General features: G+C 36.4%; 1 protein-coding gene and 1 pseudogene across 1 annotated transcript; one reads left to right on the top strand and one right to left on the bottom strand.

Annotated features, from left to right (window-relative positions):
• Nucleotides 1-19095, bottom strand: part of LOC114651509 (retinoic acid receptor RXR-beta-A-like) — a 285453-nt pseudogene that overhangs the window by 226600 nt on the left and 39758 nt on the right.
• LOC114651456 (E3 ubiquitin-protein ligase RING2-A-like) lies at nucleotides 1093-18478 on the top strand. The gene is made up of 7 exons (XM_028801329.2): nucleotides 1093-1369; nucleotides 4674-4771; nucleotides 7198-7358; nucleotides 7581-7796; nucleotides 8601-8915; nucleotides 9147-9339; nucleotides 15102-18478. Exons 2-7 carry the CDS (start codon nucleotides 4694-4696, stop codon nucleotides 15201-15203), a joined length of 1065 nt encoding a protein of 354 aa, XP_028657162.1. The 5' UTR covers nucleotides 1093-1369; nucleotides 4674-4693; the 3' UTR covers nucleotides 15204-18478.

Raw genomic sequence — 19095 nt, 5'->3', positions numbered from 1 at the left:
TAATGTCATAGTTCGGAAAAGTCCGAAACGCATGGAACAAAAAACATATTGCAACCATGTACTGGAGCTAACAAGTACGGATCCAACAGATTCTCACTGTTTTATACTGTAGGTCCCCTGTAGTTGCCTCTGTGAGTTGATCATTTTAATGATGGAGTGCCAGCACATTCTATTAGTGACTCATTCCAGGAGATTACAAATTGTCAGGAATAATATCTCTATATATAAAATGCTAAGGGTTATGTCTGTCTACCACACAATTGCTCTTGAACCACTGGGGCTAGACCCTCGACCTTGGTCTTATTTGAAAGCAATTAATGTGATATGCACAAGTGAAATAAAAAAATGTGGCTAGCAACAGCCGCCAAAAAGTTATTAGGTTTTCTTAAAGCAAACTACATAGACAAGCTGATCAAGAAGGTGGCATGGCAGAAAGTTAAAGAAGAGCAGCAACATCTGCTGAGCATGAAGCAAATTGTAGAAGCAGATAGGAAAAAGGAATGCACCAACATCTGCTGCCTGTCAAGTGTATACTTATTGGCAATGTGCTGGTATTCATGAATTACTTAGATTGGAATCTTGATCTTGAGAAGTCCGGAGTTCGAATGTGTTTTCTAGTACACTGAAGATAAAGAGCAAATATGAAACAATTACCTTTAAATTTAAAGAAAAATGCACAATCAAAATAAATTGTAAACATATTTATTGCAATGAATTAAATTAGCCACTTCTTCTGGGTCGATGAGAAATGGGTCAGTACTTCTGACAAAGCTGGAACCAGGCCTAGAGATGGACGGACTTGGTTAAATAGATATATTTACTATTATAATTCTTACTTGATACTGAACCTTAAAGGTGATATTTATTTCATCTACTTCCATAGTTTTATCACTTAAGAAAATGTAAAAATAAAAATGTAATGAAATAAAATGATTGGAAGAACACCTGTAATTGCTAAGACGCCCAACTGCTTTACGGCAGTTTAATTTGCATATAGCTTATACAGCCAATAACAAATGTCGGGAGGCCGAACTAAACAGCTTTACCTCCAATCAGGTATTATCGTGCACTCTGCCCGTGAGGAACTCAAGGCAGGCTCGGCTCGAAAAGTCCCGGAAGTGACGTCGATCCAAAATGGCCGCCTTGGGACTCTTTTGAGGGACTTTTGTTTATTTATTATTTTATTTATTAGGTACAAGAAACAAAAGATTGCACTGTGATATCAGACGCTGGAGCACCTCGTGCGTCGGGGGAGAAGAGGAGGAGGAGGAGGTGGTGGCGGCGGCGTAACGCTAGCAAAACACCACTAACAAGGAACAGGAGATACAGTCTTGAGAAGGGATTAAATGACGACAGAGCCAGGTTGAGGGTAAGAGCAACGGCCGAATCGGCCTAAATTCTCTTGCGATGTGTTAATTCCGATTTTGTGGCATGCTGATTCTGTGTTTCCAGTTTATAAATATGTTCTACAGTTGTTTATCTTATAAGCGTTGGCAGCCATGATCTCTCTGTGAAACGAACATGGTCCAAATAACTGGTCAATAAAGTGTAGGTGCCTCTTTGTGTTAAGATATTCTTTTTCCAGGTGGTGGGTTATCCAGCAGCCTGTTGCATCCTGCAAGGCACCGAAGGAGCCTATTACGTATCTGTGAAATATACAGTGATGTTACGAGTCTGTTTATGTTAAGGTACTATTTGTTTAACCTTCGTAATATAATGAATGAGGAACATTTAAAGATACCAAGTGGTCGTGCTGTTTTTTGATCATGCCGACATTGTGAAACATTGTAATGCGCATGTCTATTTTATTTGCGCGAAACAAAATGTGGTAGAAAACAGCGGAGTTACCAGGTAAATAAGGGAAAGATGGCGAAGTGTGTCCCCTGTATGGCAGGTAGAAAACTAACATAGGCGCCTAGCACAATTAGGTATTTCGTGTTCAGTGTTTAGAGGTGTAACCATTTGCATTTACTGAATGAAAAAGACAATGAAAATCAAATATAACAGAAATGAGAACAGAACCGTAATATATATCACAATGCCAAAGGTACTATGTTTATTATGAAAGTTTAAGAAAAAATTAAAAATCTGTGTTTTTTGGTAATGTCTTTCTCTTTCACGTGTTATCAATAAACAAACCCTGAAAGATTAACAGTCTACAGAACAGAACTGTCATGTAGATGTACATTAGGCATCTATTTCATGTCAGGATTCAGATTAGCAAATAATTTAATATTATTCCAAGGCCAAAAAAGTTAATGTGAAGTTTTACTTGCAAGCAACCCTTTTCTTCTAATGAAGTCTTGCTTGTTATTTGGAGAGTCAAGTGTGTGTTGCTGGGTGCCCGAATGCGACACAAGTTTCACTCATATCGTACCATGGGTTGGTTCCCAAGTTGAACCGAATAAGCAGTTAAAAAGAATAGCAGATGCCATTTTTAATTTAAGACATTTACTATTAGTGAAGAGTTGACTAATCTGAAAAACCAGTACAATTGACAGGATTTAGATAGTTCCCTTAAAGTCTATGTGGAGAAGTCTGCTCAGTAGCTTTACCCTTTATTTTTGTTATTATATTGTTTATTCATATCTTACATTTATATTTACTTATTTGGATGACACCTTTATGCAAGGCAACTTAAAATATTTGAAATATGATTGGTTATATTTCTTTTTCCAACTGGAGCACAGTCAGGTGAAGTGACCCTAGATTAAACTCAACCATCTTTCCCATGTGTGTTGATCTGAGCTGAGAATGCAAAACAGCAGAGTAAATGTGAGAGAAGTTAATCATTTTACATGCAGCCTGAATGCTTACTGTCCAGGCATATTTATACAACTTTTTTTAACTTAATTAAAATGCGGCAATAAAGACTGATTTTTTTTTTTTTTAACTATGTGACTAGAGTTCTACCATCACATTTAATGTAAAGCAGAACATCATAAATACATCCTCTTTCCTCTCACATATTTGAAGCTCCTAAACAGTAGTGTCAGTTTTCCCCTGTAGTCGAATAAAGTTCTATAAAGTTCGATCTAACTGAAATACACTTGATTTGTTACTTGGATGAAAATAGCAGAAGGTATAATTCAGGATTGAGTGCTATTGTGAAAGTTCTTTTCAACAAGTAAATGACTTTGCCTAATCATAAAACCTTGTACATTGTATCCAAACACAGACTCCAGAGTAGTAATATATACTTAATGAGAACAAATGGACATCTTGGAGAAATTCCGTGATAAATCATCATGGGCGAGCTCTTGTGACCAACTGAATATGAGAAGTAATCAAAACAAAATCTGCTGTTTACTAACATTAAATGGTCAGCTGCATATGAAGATTTTTGCAGACTAATTCTCCATTATTCAGTTAATATGGTGGCACCTTAGATTAAGAAGGAGCCCTGCTGTTGTCCTTTGCCTATAAGACTTAAGGTGTTAACTGTTAATTTTTTGTTAACAAAATTAAATTCTGTAGGCTTAAAATACTAAAATAAATAAAATGTAATAAAGTAATGCTTTAATAGATAGATAGATAGATAGATAGATAGATACTTTATTAATCCCAATGGGAAATTCACAAGATATGCACAAAAGTATTTATCCATGATACATAATGGCATAAAAGAAAATAAAATGCTTCTTAAAATTACAAGCTGTAATATTTCATTTTTTCTGTAATTCACTTATCTGAAACTAGACTTAATTAAAAAAAAATGTTTTCACCATTTCTCTAACAGAAATACATGTGTATACTGTATACAGTATATTCTCACACAATCAATTTATATTGGCAATTTAACACTGCTTAAATGTAAATATGCATGAACTTGTGCATTTTTAATTATTTTAAATCATTAATGGCACTACAGCTTTTTGCTGTTAAAATATTTGTTTACTTTATTTATATAGGTGTTTTTTTTCCTTCAGTGTTTCAGCTAGACGTTGGTAATTCTTGAGGTGTAATTACAAAATATGGATTACCATTTTAATTATGTAGTACTTGTTTCTTACAAAAATCTATGCTGTATGACACATAGAAACGAGTAATAAACACAGTACAAATCGTAGCAGCAATTTCAAATTTGTCTTTATCTTTTCTTTTTCCACCTAAAAGCGTAAGCTTCTGTATTGTAAACAAGCCACTTTAATTTAAAAGACAAAATAAAGGTCTGAATTCCTTAAAGTATAGTAGCTTTCCTTGCCGTTTGTTGATTTGCCCTGGACAACTTCTCTGATTTACGTTTTTCAGTTTATTCCTCCACTTTTTTTAACATAAAGGCAAATATGCCAATCACCTCTCATTCACTAATAAAAGAAGTCTTCACTAGCTGCTATTTGTTTTCACTTCAGGAAGTTTGGTGCAAAAGGAAAAAAAAAAAGATTCTGCTGGCTCATCTTGTGCATTACCTTGTGTAAAGGAGCATTGCAACTAAATAATCATGAAACTTAGAAAATATCTTTTTTTTTTTTTATTTAGTGAAAATTGGTGATTCTGATTGGCAGCTGATTGATTGGAGCATCATTGTTGTTATCATATTCTATCATATCCAAGTTTGATATTCTGTGATAGTGTGAAATAGTCTCCCTTACAGCAGTCTTCATTTTCGTGCAACATTTTTATGTCTTGGAAGAAAAGGTGAAATGTTAACATTTTTACTTTTTATTTTGCAGGTTGAACATCCACGCTGACCATGGCAACACCTGCAAATGTGCAGAACCCCAGTAAAAACTGGGAACTCAGTCTGTATGAATTACACAGAACTCCTCAGGTGTGTGTTTTAATAAAATATCAATTTAGCAGGGATGCTGTGCTTAGTTCTGCACTTTCCTTACCCAACATTCTTTTCATTTAAAAGTAAAGGATAATGTTACGTTAGGAACAGTTAATGTACATTTTTTCAGCATTTCATCCTTTATAGAATACTGGTATTGTTGTAAACTTATGACATATGAGATTTTCATTTTGTAACCACTTTACATATGTAAACAAACAGAATTAGAGGTTTTGTTTTGAAAGTGATTGAAAATAAAGAACAGTTTAGTCAATTATAAGTAGTATGCCCCTGTACTTTGCATTTCTCTTTCTGTAGTAAAACATGGCTCATTTGATACCCTCGTAAATATAGTTTGGTCCAGGGTACCAACTTCATGTTTTGTGCATTTAATAATTAAAACCAGCTCTTTACTGTGGCATAATTCTTTAAATGGCAGACTTTGTCATGCATTTGAAATATAGACATAGAAAATTATTTTTTCCATTTTTCAATTCCTCATAAATCAAAATTTTCGATTTCTTTCAGACGGGTACATCATTGCTGAGGAAGAACTATAACATGAGTAATACGTTTCAAAATTTGAAAGATCTGATGCGGTTTAGTGGAAAAAGTTGCTCTATAGCATGAAATAATTTGTGTGCAATTTTTAGCAAGCCATAAATTGGCAAATGTGCAACTATGGTCCTGCTATTGTAGTAGTTAAAGACATCCAATGCTAAATAACAATCCCTAAAAATCTCATGCATTTAGCAATTAACCGTTGAAAAGTTAAGACTTACGGAAAATTATTTCTTTAGTAGAACTAGTTTTTTTTTTTGAGAACAGTTTGGATAGCGGGCTAGTTTTCTGAGAACCAAGCATATGTCTGTCCGTAACTTTATGTTCACTTATTCTATCACAGGATTTGATACGTGCTTGACTTTGAAAAGATCTACGGGAATGTCTGATTGAGAGTGGGATCATGGAATTCTGGTCTTGGACTGCTACAGTCCTGAAACTCTGCTTGTCTGTCTTGCAGTTGCTCATTGCTTCTTCTGGTTTCCTTCCAGTGAGGGCAGTTTCTCTACTCAATACCTTAGAAGACAGCCATGTGGCTGTCCCCAAATGGTTGAAAGGCGCCAGAGTCTTTAGCAAATTGTTGGGCTGTGGTTTTATTGTGAATTGGATTTAAATCAGGGTGACTGTCTTGGCCATTCAAGAAATTTCCAATTTGGAGCTTTGAAAAACTATTGCCATAGCAGTATATTTGAGGTTATTATCGTGTTATAAGATGAAGCACCGTCCAACTTGCCATCTGAGTTTGGAGGCATTTACTGGAACCTGAGCAGATAAGATGTTTCTATATACCCCAGAATTCATTGTCCCATGGTCATCAGCAGTTCCGTCATCAATGAAGTGTGCCAGTATCTGTGACAGCCATACATGCCCAAACCATAACACCACCTGCCACCATGTTTAACACATGAGGTGGTATGCTTTGGATCTTTTCAGTTCCTTTTTATCTCACCATTGTCTTCTTGCAATCACTTTGATACAGGTTAATCTTTGTCTCATCTGTCCACAAGGCCTTTTTCCAGAATCCTCCAGACTCTTTTGTATATTTTCACAAAACTGTAATCTGGCCATCCTGTTTTATGGCTAACTAGCAGTTTTCATCTAGCAGGGTGGCCTCTCTCTTTCTGTTCATGAACTAGTTTTTTTTTTTTTTTTTTTTAAATAAAATTGGAGCCAATCCCATGAAAGTTGGAGATGGTTAGCTGGGAGATCTCTTGATTTCACGTGGATTGACCCCTCTGCTAATTTTTGAGCAGATTCTCCACTTAGCCTGTGGTCCTCCCCTGTACATGTTTCTTTACTAAATTTTTCTCTTTGTAAATCAGAATAGTAAGTTCTGCCAGCTAGTGTTAGTTGTCTGTTTAATTGGGTCGAGTTCAATAAGACGACTTTGGTGAATATAAAATATTTTCCTGAACAACTTATCTAAATAGTAAATGATACATGACATTTGCTAATTTTTGTTTTTGAAGCTTTTTTTATAACTCCTTTTCTGTTCTTTTTGGCAAAAGTGAAAAAAATGAAAGCTTGGTTACTTCTAAGCCTTTATATGAAATTTCTCTAGAGTGTTATTTTTTAATTTAGTTTTGCATTATGACATTGCTGTTGTGCAACAAGGTGCATAATGTAATTTTGCAAAAGATGTCAGTGTGATATAAAGTGATGTCTTTTAGCATACAATGCTTAAAATAGTGAGATGAGCTCTCCAGTTTCTAAATTAGAGTAAGGCAGATAAGCAACTAGTGGGTTTAATGTATTTAGAAGTTAACCTTTTTCAGTTGTTCATTTATATTTGCTAGCTAACATTGTATGGCATGCTATAGCTTAATTGTTTTGCTTGTTTGCTCCCTTTTTTTAATAACTAGGAAGCAATAATGGATGGAACAGAGATTGCAGTTTCTCCACGTAGTCTCCATAGTGAGTTAATGTGTCCAATCTGCCTTGACATGCTGAAAAATACCATGACAACCAAGGAGTGCCTGCATCGTTTTTGCTCAGACTGCATTGTAACTGCTTTGCGCAGCGGGTAAATATCTTGCTAGTAGAAAGTTACAGTAGTATATTAACAGGCAGTTTGTGTCCTATAGGACAAACTGTTAATTAGGCAACTCTTTTGCACTTCAAATGTAGAGGAATGTGACTTATAATATTGAACATTTGCTTTTGAATTGGTTTTGGAATAGATAAAAATTTTGTGAAATTCTTGGCAGTTTAATTTTATTTCTAATTGATGTTTTCACCCTTCTAGCAATAAGGAATGTCCAACCTGTCGTAAGAAATTAGTGTCTAAACGTTCTCTGCGTCCTGATCCAAATTTTGATGCCCTCATTTCCAAGATTTACCCAAGTCGAGATGAGTATGAAGCCCACCAAGACCGAGTTCTAGCAAGACTTAGCCGGCTGCACAACCAGCAAGCCCTCAGCTCTAGTATTGAAGAGGGACTTAAAATGCAAGCTATGCACAGGTAGGTTATAAGAAAAAAATACAAATGTAATCATTGCTATAAAATACAGAGGGATATGGACACGGATGCTTTAAAACTGATGTTCTTAATGTATTTGTTCCATCATTACGAGTGTGGTGTAGCCAGACCATTGTTAAGCCCATTTTCCCCTCCAGTTAGTCCAGCTCATTTCTGACTAAAATGTGCATGAGAAGTGAAATTGATGTGTACTTTTGTTTCCTGAAATCTCTAAGAAAACTGTCTAATAATATGCTCCTAATATCTCTTTCATTTGTTGTAGATCTTGTCACATGAAGTTGAATTGAGCACTGTACAGATTTGTTTTGTTGTTTGGAAGATGTTAAATCAAATAAAAATGCAAAACAAACATTGCAGTAATTTCTTTGTGTTTGTGGTGTAGGTATCTAATACTGCCTTACTTTCTATCTGTAGGGTGCAACTCTGGCAGTAACTTGCATTTCAACTTAGTAAGCATCTTTGCTCAAAATTATTTTATAAGTGGTTTCAGTCTTATCTGACAGGGTCAGTTTTATGAAATTTCATAATAGAAGTGCATTAGAATAGCTCATAGGTCTTTTTCCAGTACATTTTGCTTTTAATATGAGGCATGTGTTCTTAGCTGCCTTTTTTTCATGATTAACTACATAGATTGCTTATTTCCCTCCACTAACCAGCAGTTTGAAATAGTACATGTAAGATGTTGCAGGGGAAAAAAAGCTAATGTTTCAGGGAGAGATATTTTATTAATTTTCTGCCATGTGTCTGTCTTTCTAATTTTTTAAAATACTTGTTTTAATTTTCAAGAGCTCAGCGAGTCAGAAAGCACCAGCAAGAGTCTGATAATACCACCTTCAGTGGTGGCGAGGATAACTGTGATAGTCGCTCTCATGTGAGCCATGGATCTGCCCACGGATCTACACACAGTGCTACCCATAGTGCAGCTCAAGAGGCAGGGCCTAGTCGTAAACGATCTAAGGCATCAGATGAGTCCTGTCCCGATTTGGACCAGTCACATGAGGGGGGTGTGGCAAGTCCACATGAGTCATCTGGCTCAGAGATTGAGCTTGTGTTTAGACCGCACCCTCTTTTGGTTGATAAGGATCAATACTCTCAAACACGGTAAGGAAGTAAAAAATAATTATATAATGACAATAAACATTAAGTCCTGTAGATACGTAACTGTATAATTTGCAAATATGGTGCAAACATATTATTGAAATTCTTTTCCTGCATAAACCAATGAGAAATTTTAGGTGTGTGTGTTTTTTTTTTTTTTTGTTTTGTTTTTTTTTTAACTTACTAGTCCTTGCTGATTTTTTTTTTTTTTTTTTTTTTTTTTTTTGTATTCAGTTATGTGAAAACCACAGCCAATGCCACTGTCGATCACTTATCAAAATATCTGGCACTTCGTATTGCTTTGGAAGAAGAGCAGAAAGCTGCAGAAAGCAGTACTCCCAGTTCAGCTGGCAGGGCAGTCAATTTGGAGGATGTGAGTGAGAAGCAATATACAATTTACATCACCACATCAGGGGGCCAGTTCACTGTAAGTATATGTATAAATAAATCAAATTATAAATCAAATTAATAAATTTGGCTTTGTGTTCTCTATTTTTTTTGTCCTGTTTATGATTGTTACAGCATCAAATTGTTGCCTTAAATTAGGTTTATTATTATGGTAATATTTAAATACTTGTATGGTAATAATGGAGCTTGTGACTCACAGATTTACCTTTTGTAAAATCAATAGAAACTTGTTACTCTTTTTAAAATTGTGTAAGTATTTAGGTTGTAGTGTCAAATCATTCTGTCTCAATAAAGCTATAAAGTACACTAGAGTAATCAGACTCAAAGCAGATGTCAAATCTTGATTGGAAGCTGTTCCATCCTGGAGCCTACTTACACATATACACAGCCATATGCTGTATACTTTTTATACCCATCAGTTTAGTCTGTCTCTATTTAGCGTATCTTACACATGTTTTGGTAGTGCATTGTAATAGTCCTTGAGATGACCCATGCTGTTAATGGTGCCGTATAAAATATTGTTGGGTAAAACCTTAATAGCACATTAAAACTGGGCACAGACATGACTGAGAATTCACAAAGACATAGATTCGTCTGGGAGTTGATTACTTGTCCTTGGAGCTGTGATGCAATAATCCTAGCAAATGTTCCACAGGGCTAGATGTACAGTTTAGTACCAAACGTATCCAGACACACCCTCTATTTGGTGAATTTGGCTAGTTGGTGACATTTTTGGCACAAGTGTTAAATTCCTTGCTTAAGTGTGAAATCTCCATAGAAAAGAGAGTTGAATGGGTGGTTCTGAAGAACTTGTAGACTTTGACATTGCACCTTTCCAAAATGACTGTGTATCACATTTATTCACTGCTACAACTGACCTTGTCAACTAAAAGTGATGTTACTATATAGGGTGACTGTTAGGTCCTGGGACAACACTGAAGATATGACACTTTGATACAATGTAAAGTAGTCAGTGTACAGCTTGTATAACAGTGTAAATTTGCTGTCCCCTCAAAATAACTCAACACACAGCCATTGTCTAAACCGCTGGCAACAAAAGTAAATACACCCCTAAGTGAGAAATGTCCAAATTGTGCCCAATTAGCCATTTTCCCTCCCCGGTGTCATGTGACTCATTAGTCTCAGGTGTGAATGGGAGCAGGTGTGTTAAATTTGGTGTTATCGCTCTCACACTCTCTCATACTGGTCACTGGAAGTTCAACATGGCACCTCATGGCAAAGAACTCTGAGGATCTGAATAAAAGAATTGTTGCTCTACATAATGATGGCCTAGGCTATAAGAAGATTGCCAACACCCTGAAACTGAGCTGCGGCATGGTGGATAAGACCATACTGCGGTTTTTACAGGACAGGTTCCACTCAGAACAGGCCTCGCCATGGTCGACCAAAGAGGTTGAGTGCACATGCTCAGCGTCATATCCAGAGATTGTCTTTTGAAAATAGATGTATGAGTCCTGCCAGCATTGCTGCAGAGGTTGAAGGGGTAGGGGGGTCAGCCTGTCAGTGCTCAGACCATATGCCGCACACTGCATCAAATTGGTCTGCATGGCTGTCATCCCAGAAGGAAGCCTCTTCTAAAGATGATGCACAAGAAAGCCCGCAAACAGTTTGCTGAAGACAAGCAGACTAAGGACATGGATTACTGGAACCAAGATAAACTTATTTGGTTCAGATGGTGTCAAGTGTGTGGCGGCAACCAGGTGAGGAGTGCAAAGACAAGTTTGTCTTGCCTACAGTCAAGCATGTTGGTGGGAGTGTCATGGTTTGGGGCTCCATGAGTGCTGTCAGCACTGGGGAGCTACAGTTCATTGAGGGAACCATGAATGCCAACATGTACTGTAACATACTGAAGCAGAGCATGATCCCCTCCCTTCAGAAACTGGGCCACATGGCAGTATTCCAAACATGATAACGACCCCAAACACACCTCCAAGACGACCACTGCCTTGCTAAAGAAACTGACGGTAAAGGTGCTGAATTGGGCAAGCATGTCTCCAGACCTAAACCCTATTGAGCATGTCTAGGGCATCCACAAACAAGAAGGTGGAGGAGAGCATGGTCTCTAACATCCACCAGCTCTGTGATGTCATCATGGAGGAGTGGAAGAGGATTCCAGTGGCAACCTGTGAAGCTCTAGTGAACTCCATGCCCAAGAGAGTTCAGGCAGTGCTGGAAAATAATGGTGGCCACACAAAATATTAACACTTTGGGCACAATTTGGACATTTTTCACTTTGGGGTGTACTCACTTTTGTTGCCGGTGGTTTAGACATTAATGGCTGTGTGTTGAGTTATTTTGAGGGGACAGCAAATTTACACTGTTATACAAGCTATACACGGACTACATTGTATCAAAGTGTCATATCTTCAGTGTTGTCCCATGAAAAGATATAATAAAATATTTACAGGAATGTGAGGGGTGTACTCACTTTTGTGAGATACTGTATATTTACCACATGAAATTGTGTTCTTAAATGAAGCATTTTTTTCATAAATTTTAAAATATGCCTAGTGTGTTCTTCAGTTTTATAAAGGGGTTGGGAAGATGGGAATGGTGTCAAAACATTGAATGAAAATCATTAAAACTTACCAAACAAGTCTACTTTTCAAGCCAAGAGTGTTATCAAATGTTGAACCACATTTAAGCTTGCACACATTTCAATACAGTTTGTCCATGTCATTTTTGAAAGGGGGAAAAGAAAATATTTTTGTTCGGTTTGACTTTTTAAAAATAGACCAGCTATGCGTGTTACCTCGCTGGTACTCTTTCAGCCCCAGGGTTGTGGTTTCACTTTGGGGGAAAAAGTAATCTCCAAGCGATGTGATTGAATGTTGGTGCCCGCATGTGGATTGCTGTCCATTTTTCTAGACAATAGACTATAATCACACTAGATAAAATGTCACAATTGTGATCACTAAAAGCCTTTCGCTGTTTTTGATTAATTACAATGTGATTTAAAATTACTATACAGTAATCCCTCACCTATCGCGGGGGGCTCTGGAACGTTTGGAAAATCTGCGAAGTAGCGACCTATATTTATTTTATTATTTATACATATTTTAAGGCTTTATAAACCCTTCCCACACTCTTATAAACCTTTCTCACCCTCTTGTTAACCTTTCCCACACTCTTAAAAACACTTCCTATGCTCTTAAACACTTTCTGCATTCTTAAACACCGCAGACCAACACTGCACGCAGCAATCAGACGTCAATGTGTCTGCACTCGCTTTGTGAAGGGGGGCAGCTGAACTCTCAGCAGAGCAGAAATGGACTTTGTGCTGCTTCTGCCAAAATGCCTGCTTGTCGCTCTGCGCGTTCAGAAGGAGGAGGAGGAGGAGTGGGGGGGTGTGTGAGGGCTGAACGCACGCTCAAACCCCCCTCCCCGGAGGCGCAATACGCTCCTGCCACTTCGCATTGTCAAGGGGGTGGGGAGCTGAATGAACGCTAAGGAAAAGTGGACTTTGTGCTGGCTTTGTGCTGCTTGTCGCTCTGCGTGTCAATAATTTAAAAGCCTGTACAATCGGGCTTTTAGGTGTACATCACCTATTTTCCTTTCTCACTGTCTTGTCTTGCGTGAAGTTAAAATGTTTTATAATAGTGAGATGTTACTCATATCCTTAGCCCGACATCCACATATCATATGTGTTAACAAAGTGTGTTTTATAAGTTTACTTGTGTTTAAAGCATGTAGGATGGGTATTTTAAGGCTTAAACTATAAAAATGTTTATTTATATGGTCTTTCTATATCACGGATTTTCTCCTGTTGCTGATGGGTCTGGAACATAACTTCCGCGATAGGCGGGCAATAACTTGTATTTAAAAACCCGCGAAGTCGTGAATCCGCGAAAAGTGAACCGTGAAGTAGCGAGGGAATACTGTAAATCTCTTTCAGCTGTCTTATTGTGTTATGGGCTTGAGCAACAGTCTTCCAGAAAGAAACCGTGAAACTTGCTAATTATGTTTACTCACTCAAAAACATTGTCCTCTATTCTTTTATTACCATATCCTTAGCAAGAGGAACTTGAAAATTCGATAACTGGTTTTAATGCTTTGATGGTATTTTGCCTCTATAGCATAATCTGCTCTTTACATTTTCTGCTTTTTTTGTGTTTGTGTAATGCTGAGTGTTGATTGACACTTCAAATTTAGTATCACTATGCAGGTGGCCTCGACTCTTTCATAAGCCTAAAGGTTTTATGAGATCTGCCACCATGTCAAAGACTTCACACATCTTTTATGCAGAGGAACATTTGTTAAAAGCCATGGTAGAATACAACCAAGGAATAAACAGAATTGCAGAGACAAAAGCAAGATAATTTGCATCCTGATGCTAAGGAAATTTGGCTGTTTAGTGGTGCGCTTATGTTAAATGTTGAACTCCACACAATGGATTACTTCTCAAGTACTTTTGTTGCCACACGCATGTCGCAGAAACACGGAAAATGCCTTTTCTTAAATTGAATCCTTTTCTGCTTTAAAGTGAACATATTTGGTAAGTTTTAAGGCTTTTGCTTTTCACGTTTGGACCCTGACCCTATCGCCTCCATGTTAAAATGCAAGAACAGGCTTGACATTTTATTTTAATTTATAAAAAATACAATGGTGTTTGAAGGGGAAAAAAAAAAGTATGTGGCAAATTAATATATCCCATGACTGTAAAATAATTTTGATTTGAAAAAGACTGAACTTATCCTATAACATAACCACTGGCATTTTGGATACCCCTGATATTATTAGAACTCAATTTACTATTGTCATTATGCAAGAGGAGTGGGTTTTCAGACTAACACAGTGTATGCTAGGAAAATAGCCTAATAAATATGCATCACTTTGAAGAGTTTCAACATAATAACAGATTGAGTATTGGTGGTGATTCTACCAAATATTAGCACCCAGAGTTTATCTGTCAGTCCTTAGGTCAACATCTAATAAAAAGACTTCCCAGGTGAATGGAGGCTTGTAGAACTCTAAAGTTGTGGCCAATTCCCCATTAATAACCTATATGTTAAAATAAATGTTTCAGCAGTTGTCTTTAGCATTCTGGACACACTGTGTATATTGTTTTTCTGTCTGTTTTTCTTTATCATTCTTGAGTTTCAAAGAGTCTGAACTGTTATCAGTTTGTGTGATAAGAAGTGTACATTAAGAAAACAATATGCTTATGTTCTACTTTTTTTGGCTGCTCCCATTTGGGGTTGCCACAGCAGATCATCCAGAATTGTTGTCCGCATATTGATTTGGCAAAATTTTACATCTTATGTTTAGTATGGCTTATTAGGGGAGTGCATGAATAACAGTCTTATGTATGAGGTTTTGTACTGTAAGATCTCAATATCATAATTACAACAACTGTACGTTTATATTGGTTGTGTCAATGTACACTTATACAAAATTGAATGATTGATAGATACTTTATTAATCCCCAAGGGGAAATTCACATCATAGAGATAGAGAAAAAGGTAGAAAGATAAAGAAGATAAAGTCCTACATAGAGCTGCTGGAAAGGCTGCCACTCATGGCGGCGCCTAACAGAAAGATATGATTGTACAGTAGAAGAGAGAAATTGTCATTTAGTTTGTACTTCTTTTTAGTGACTGCTTACCATTACCCAGGGTGCATTTAGGATTACAACTCTTGGTCTGATTTGATATTGTTTGTCAGGCTGGTGAGCAGGTTCTAATTAGAATGGGGCAGTACTTAAGCATAATCTGCATTGTTTCAGCAATAGTAAAAATACATTCATTTTCTTATTTTTAGACGCTGAATGGATCTTTGACATTGGAGCTTGTGAATGAGAAGTACTGGAAAGTAAGCAAGCCACTGGAACTGTACTATGCACCTACGAAGGAACAAAAGTAATGGCTGCACAAAGAAGCATTACAGTATGGTCCTCTGTTTTCCCAATGACTTTTACTTCTCACAGGTCACTTGTTAAGAGGTTACATGAGAAGCACACACAAAACTTTAAAAGACTTTACAGGACAAGAAGTGATCTCCGGCTGGGAATCGGAGCTTTCTGGCAAAAAAGTAGAATGAAGTTTTTTTACTGATTGTGAAATGAGATTTTGACTTTAGAAAATTGTTTTTCTATCAGCTTTTTATTCTCTAGCATCCATTCCCTTTTGAAGATTATGCTGACTGTTAAAATATGTCTCTCAAAATGTGAGAGTTTCAATTATTGTTTCATAGATTTTCATTTGTAAAATCCTGCACACCTGTGTTGTTTTTTTTTCTCCACTCCTTTTCTCTTCACAGTTGAAAACTAGTACTGCTTAACTAGTGTATAGGTTTTCTGATTTGTAGATTCTTAACATCAACACTTAGGTATGGCCCTTTTCAATAATTACGCTTTTTACCATACATTAATAAAGAACATTTTTTTCAATACCCATATTTCTAAGGAATAAGAAAAAAAACTGTTTTATTGCAATCTTGTTAAAGTTATGTAACTCATATTATGAAGCAGGAGATCAGATTTAACATAGACAGTATGAAATGAAACAAAACAAAACTTTATACCCAGAAAATGATTATAATTTAAATTGTAATTGTTGCACATGTAAAATATTTAATCAGTTTAATTAATACTTTTGTTATGGGTAACTACATTTTTTACATTCTCAATAAAAATGTGTAGTTCTTTAAAAGTAATAAAATTAACTCTTGCTCCTTAATATATAAGAAAACTGGAAGCTTAAGATCTCAAATCATTTTTATAATTTCTCTTAAAACCCTATTATTGCACATTTAGTTATGTTTTCTGACAGGTCACTGAATTCTTTATTTTCCACAATTTTCTTTGTATATCTAAATGCCAAACAGTTAATTTGAACGATGTTAAAATATTTTTTAAAGGCTAGAATAAATTTATTTACCCAATAAATTGATAAAGAACAAGAGGACAAAAAGAATTGTAAAGTGCCTATTCTGTATTACTGAAGTATTTTTTATTTTGCTCAGTAGTAAGATTGCAATGGATCAGTAAGCTTCTATATTTCCTTGGCTATTCACTGTATTATAATCACTAATCTGTTTGCAGTTATACTTCATGTCATTTTTCCCCATGTAATTTACAAAGATGTCTGTTTGTCTTTCTTGAAATTTTCATTTGGCTGTTAAGCTGTGTACAGTTTGTGTATTTGTATTCTTAAAAATAGTGCAAATTATGTTTGTTAATGGTTTTGGTGTTGCCAAGATGGATCCAGTGCCTTAAACAAATAAGATTCAGGTATCTACAGTGATCTTTTCTGAGGGATTTGTGCAGGGGAAAATGCATTAGAATGTTTTGGCAGACTTCCCCATTATTAAAGCAGATAAGTGCCCAATATTACATCCAAAAGCATTCCTCCAGCTTAACCGCTTTAGTATGTTTGGGTGGGTGGATTGCTGTTTATCACCCTTTTTCACTGTACTTTTTGTGATATTGAAAGACAGACCATTGCCTAATTCCCATTAAATGGGACGTTCATTACTGTGATTTATTGTGGCCATTTTGGTACAGTGTGTATGGCACAGCAAGTATCAATTTCAAGACTGTCGTTTCTCTTAAAGGGGGAAACCATGTTTGAATTTTAAGCATAAATGTTTTCCAGCAAATATTTTTTTAGGTTTTGGAAAGAGAATGATATCATATATATTTCTTAGTTTTTCCTTTGGAATGGAATTAGCAAACCATATTTAAAATTGTGTTTTTATTAGAAAAATACATCATGTTAATATGTTGGACTGTGTAATTTTTGCTTTGTAAAAAAGAAGAGTTCCCTTCACTGCTTTTGGCATTGTCTAATTTAACATTGTGAATACTGGTAATGACTTCTTCTTTGGGGGGGGGGGCTTCTCTAGACTGACATCCTTCAGTTGTGTGTGGGGTGGGGAGGGGAGTGAAAATTGTCTCCATAACCTCACGCTAATTTTGTAATCTTCATCAAGGTATGTGGTCTACCATGATATTACACATACATAAAGTTTAGTTATGAGCATTCTTATATTTGCATTGATTAAATCATTCATTTTTGACAATACATATCCAGTTTTATAGGCAAGTTGGTGTCTACCCCAGCAGGTCTGGGCACACGGGAGGATGCAGTTGCAGATTCAGTACTGGGAGAGGTTGCACAGTTTGATATGCACCAGATATATATGGCTACCTTATTTGTATTGTCTGTAAGGTAAGCAGAGGAATGTAGCTATCACGTTGGAGGGCCTGTGATGGGCAAATACTTTATGCTGTCAACATACAGTAATTGGTAGAATATTGCTAAAAATATGAATAAACAAATATTTTCTCTTTGTAACTTCAATGTCTGACTAGGCTTAATTAACTCATCAAGGAACTGATTTATTTAGAACTGTGGCATATACATTATTGTAAGTATATTTTATATTTATAGAATATTCTTGCAGTTGACAGCCAAATATACTCATTTTAATCAAACTAATCTTTATTTACTGCATTTGAGTCACATGGGGTCAATCACTAAGGCTTGGTCATTGGTAATGTCTGGTTCAAGTGGCAAAGCATTTAATACATGACTTATATTGGAAATGTTTAGAGAATTCTGCTGATCAAAAAAAAGTTTTTTGTCTGTTTATGACTCTTTACCTCTATTTGTATTTTATAATACCTTCTTCTGAAATTACCATACATGATGTTCATGTTATGTACAGTACTGTTGCATTCTTGAGGTATAATATGTAGAGAATTGCCACTGGTTAGGTTAAAAATGTTAGCAAGAGTAATTAACATCATTCAAGAAATATTGCATTCATTTTTATATGTTTGTTGTTTCATTTAGCAATTGTCCCAATGTCACTTAATGATTAGTTCATGGGTCTTGTTGGTTAGTTTTCCTCCGCTGCAGTGATAAGTAGTAGTATTGTCACATCTACATAGTGCAGTGAAATCCTCAGTTGGATGTTTGACCCTCATGTAACACTCCATTTTATGCTGCCATAATAAACAGTACTGAATTTAAATACAAAATTCCCTGTTAATAGAAAACGCATATCAGCTCGCCTAATGTACTTCTTACTCCTGTTTCCATGTTCAGATTACCTGAGACACTGTGGGAAGAAAAACGCCTGTTTAATTATATACTGTATAACAGCATAAATTAATAAAGTGGAATCCTTTTATTTCAGAAAAAGATAAATCGGACATTCAGGAATTTTTCAATGGATTACTAAGGTGATGAATGAAGTGAGTTTGAGAAGCTAGTTAGGAGACATAAGCGATTCTAAATCGGCTTCACCAGCTTTGGTGCAAATGAAAGTGACAAATAGTGCACTGGAGAGGCAACAGCAGGACATCCCCCAAAGAGAATGGTTTTGCACGCAGCGGCCACAGACTATTGCTCTCTCCTTATCCTTTCTAGCAGATTCTTCTCAAGTTTTACGTTTTTCTAGTGTCCTTGTCACTATTGGTAGCCAGTATCTGCTCCTTTGTCCAAGGAGGAACTGGGGCAGCACTGCCAGAGCCCTACAGAATGACCTCCAGCTGGCTCCTGCTGTGCATGTTTCTGACCAAACTGTCAGAAATAGACTCCATGAGTGTGGCATGAGGGCTTGATGTTCTCTAGTGAGACCTGTGCTCACAGCCCATCACTGTGCAGTTTCATTGGCGCTTGCCAGTGAATAATACCACAATTGGCAGCTCTGCTAATAGCGTCCCATTCTCTTCCCACATGAGAGCAGGTTCGCACTGAACATGTGACATGTGAAAGAGTCTGGAAACGCAGTGGTGAATGTTAAG

Source organism: Erpetoichthys calabaricus, chromosome 1, assembly GCF_900747795.2.
Source record: "Erpetoichthys calabaricus chromosome 1, fErpCal1.3, whole genome shotgun sequence".
In the NCBI taxonomy this organism is placed as follows: domain Eukaryota; kingdom Metazoa; phylum Chordata; class Cladistia; order Polypteriformes; family Polypteridae; genus Erpetoichthys; species Erpetoichthys calabaricus.
The sequence above is the reverse complement of the archived record's forward strand: the minus strand, read 5'-3'. Positions and strand labels throughout refer to the sequence as shown.

Excerpts from the sequence above, each read along its gene's own strand:
- LOC114651456 (XM_028801329.2), top strand. The coding sequence starts at position 4,694 with ATGGCAACACCTGCAAATGTGCAGAACCCCAGTAAAAACTGGGAACTC. Across the intron at positions 7,359-7,580 it reads GTAACTGCTTTGCGCAGCGG|CAATAAGGAATGTCCAACCT; the intron begins GTAAATATCTTG and ends TCACCCTTCTAG. Across the intron at positions 9,340-15,101 it reads CATCAGGGGGCCAGTTCACT|ACGCTGAATGGATCTTTGAC; the intron begins GTAAGTATATGT and ends TCTTATTTTTAG.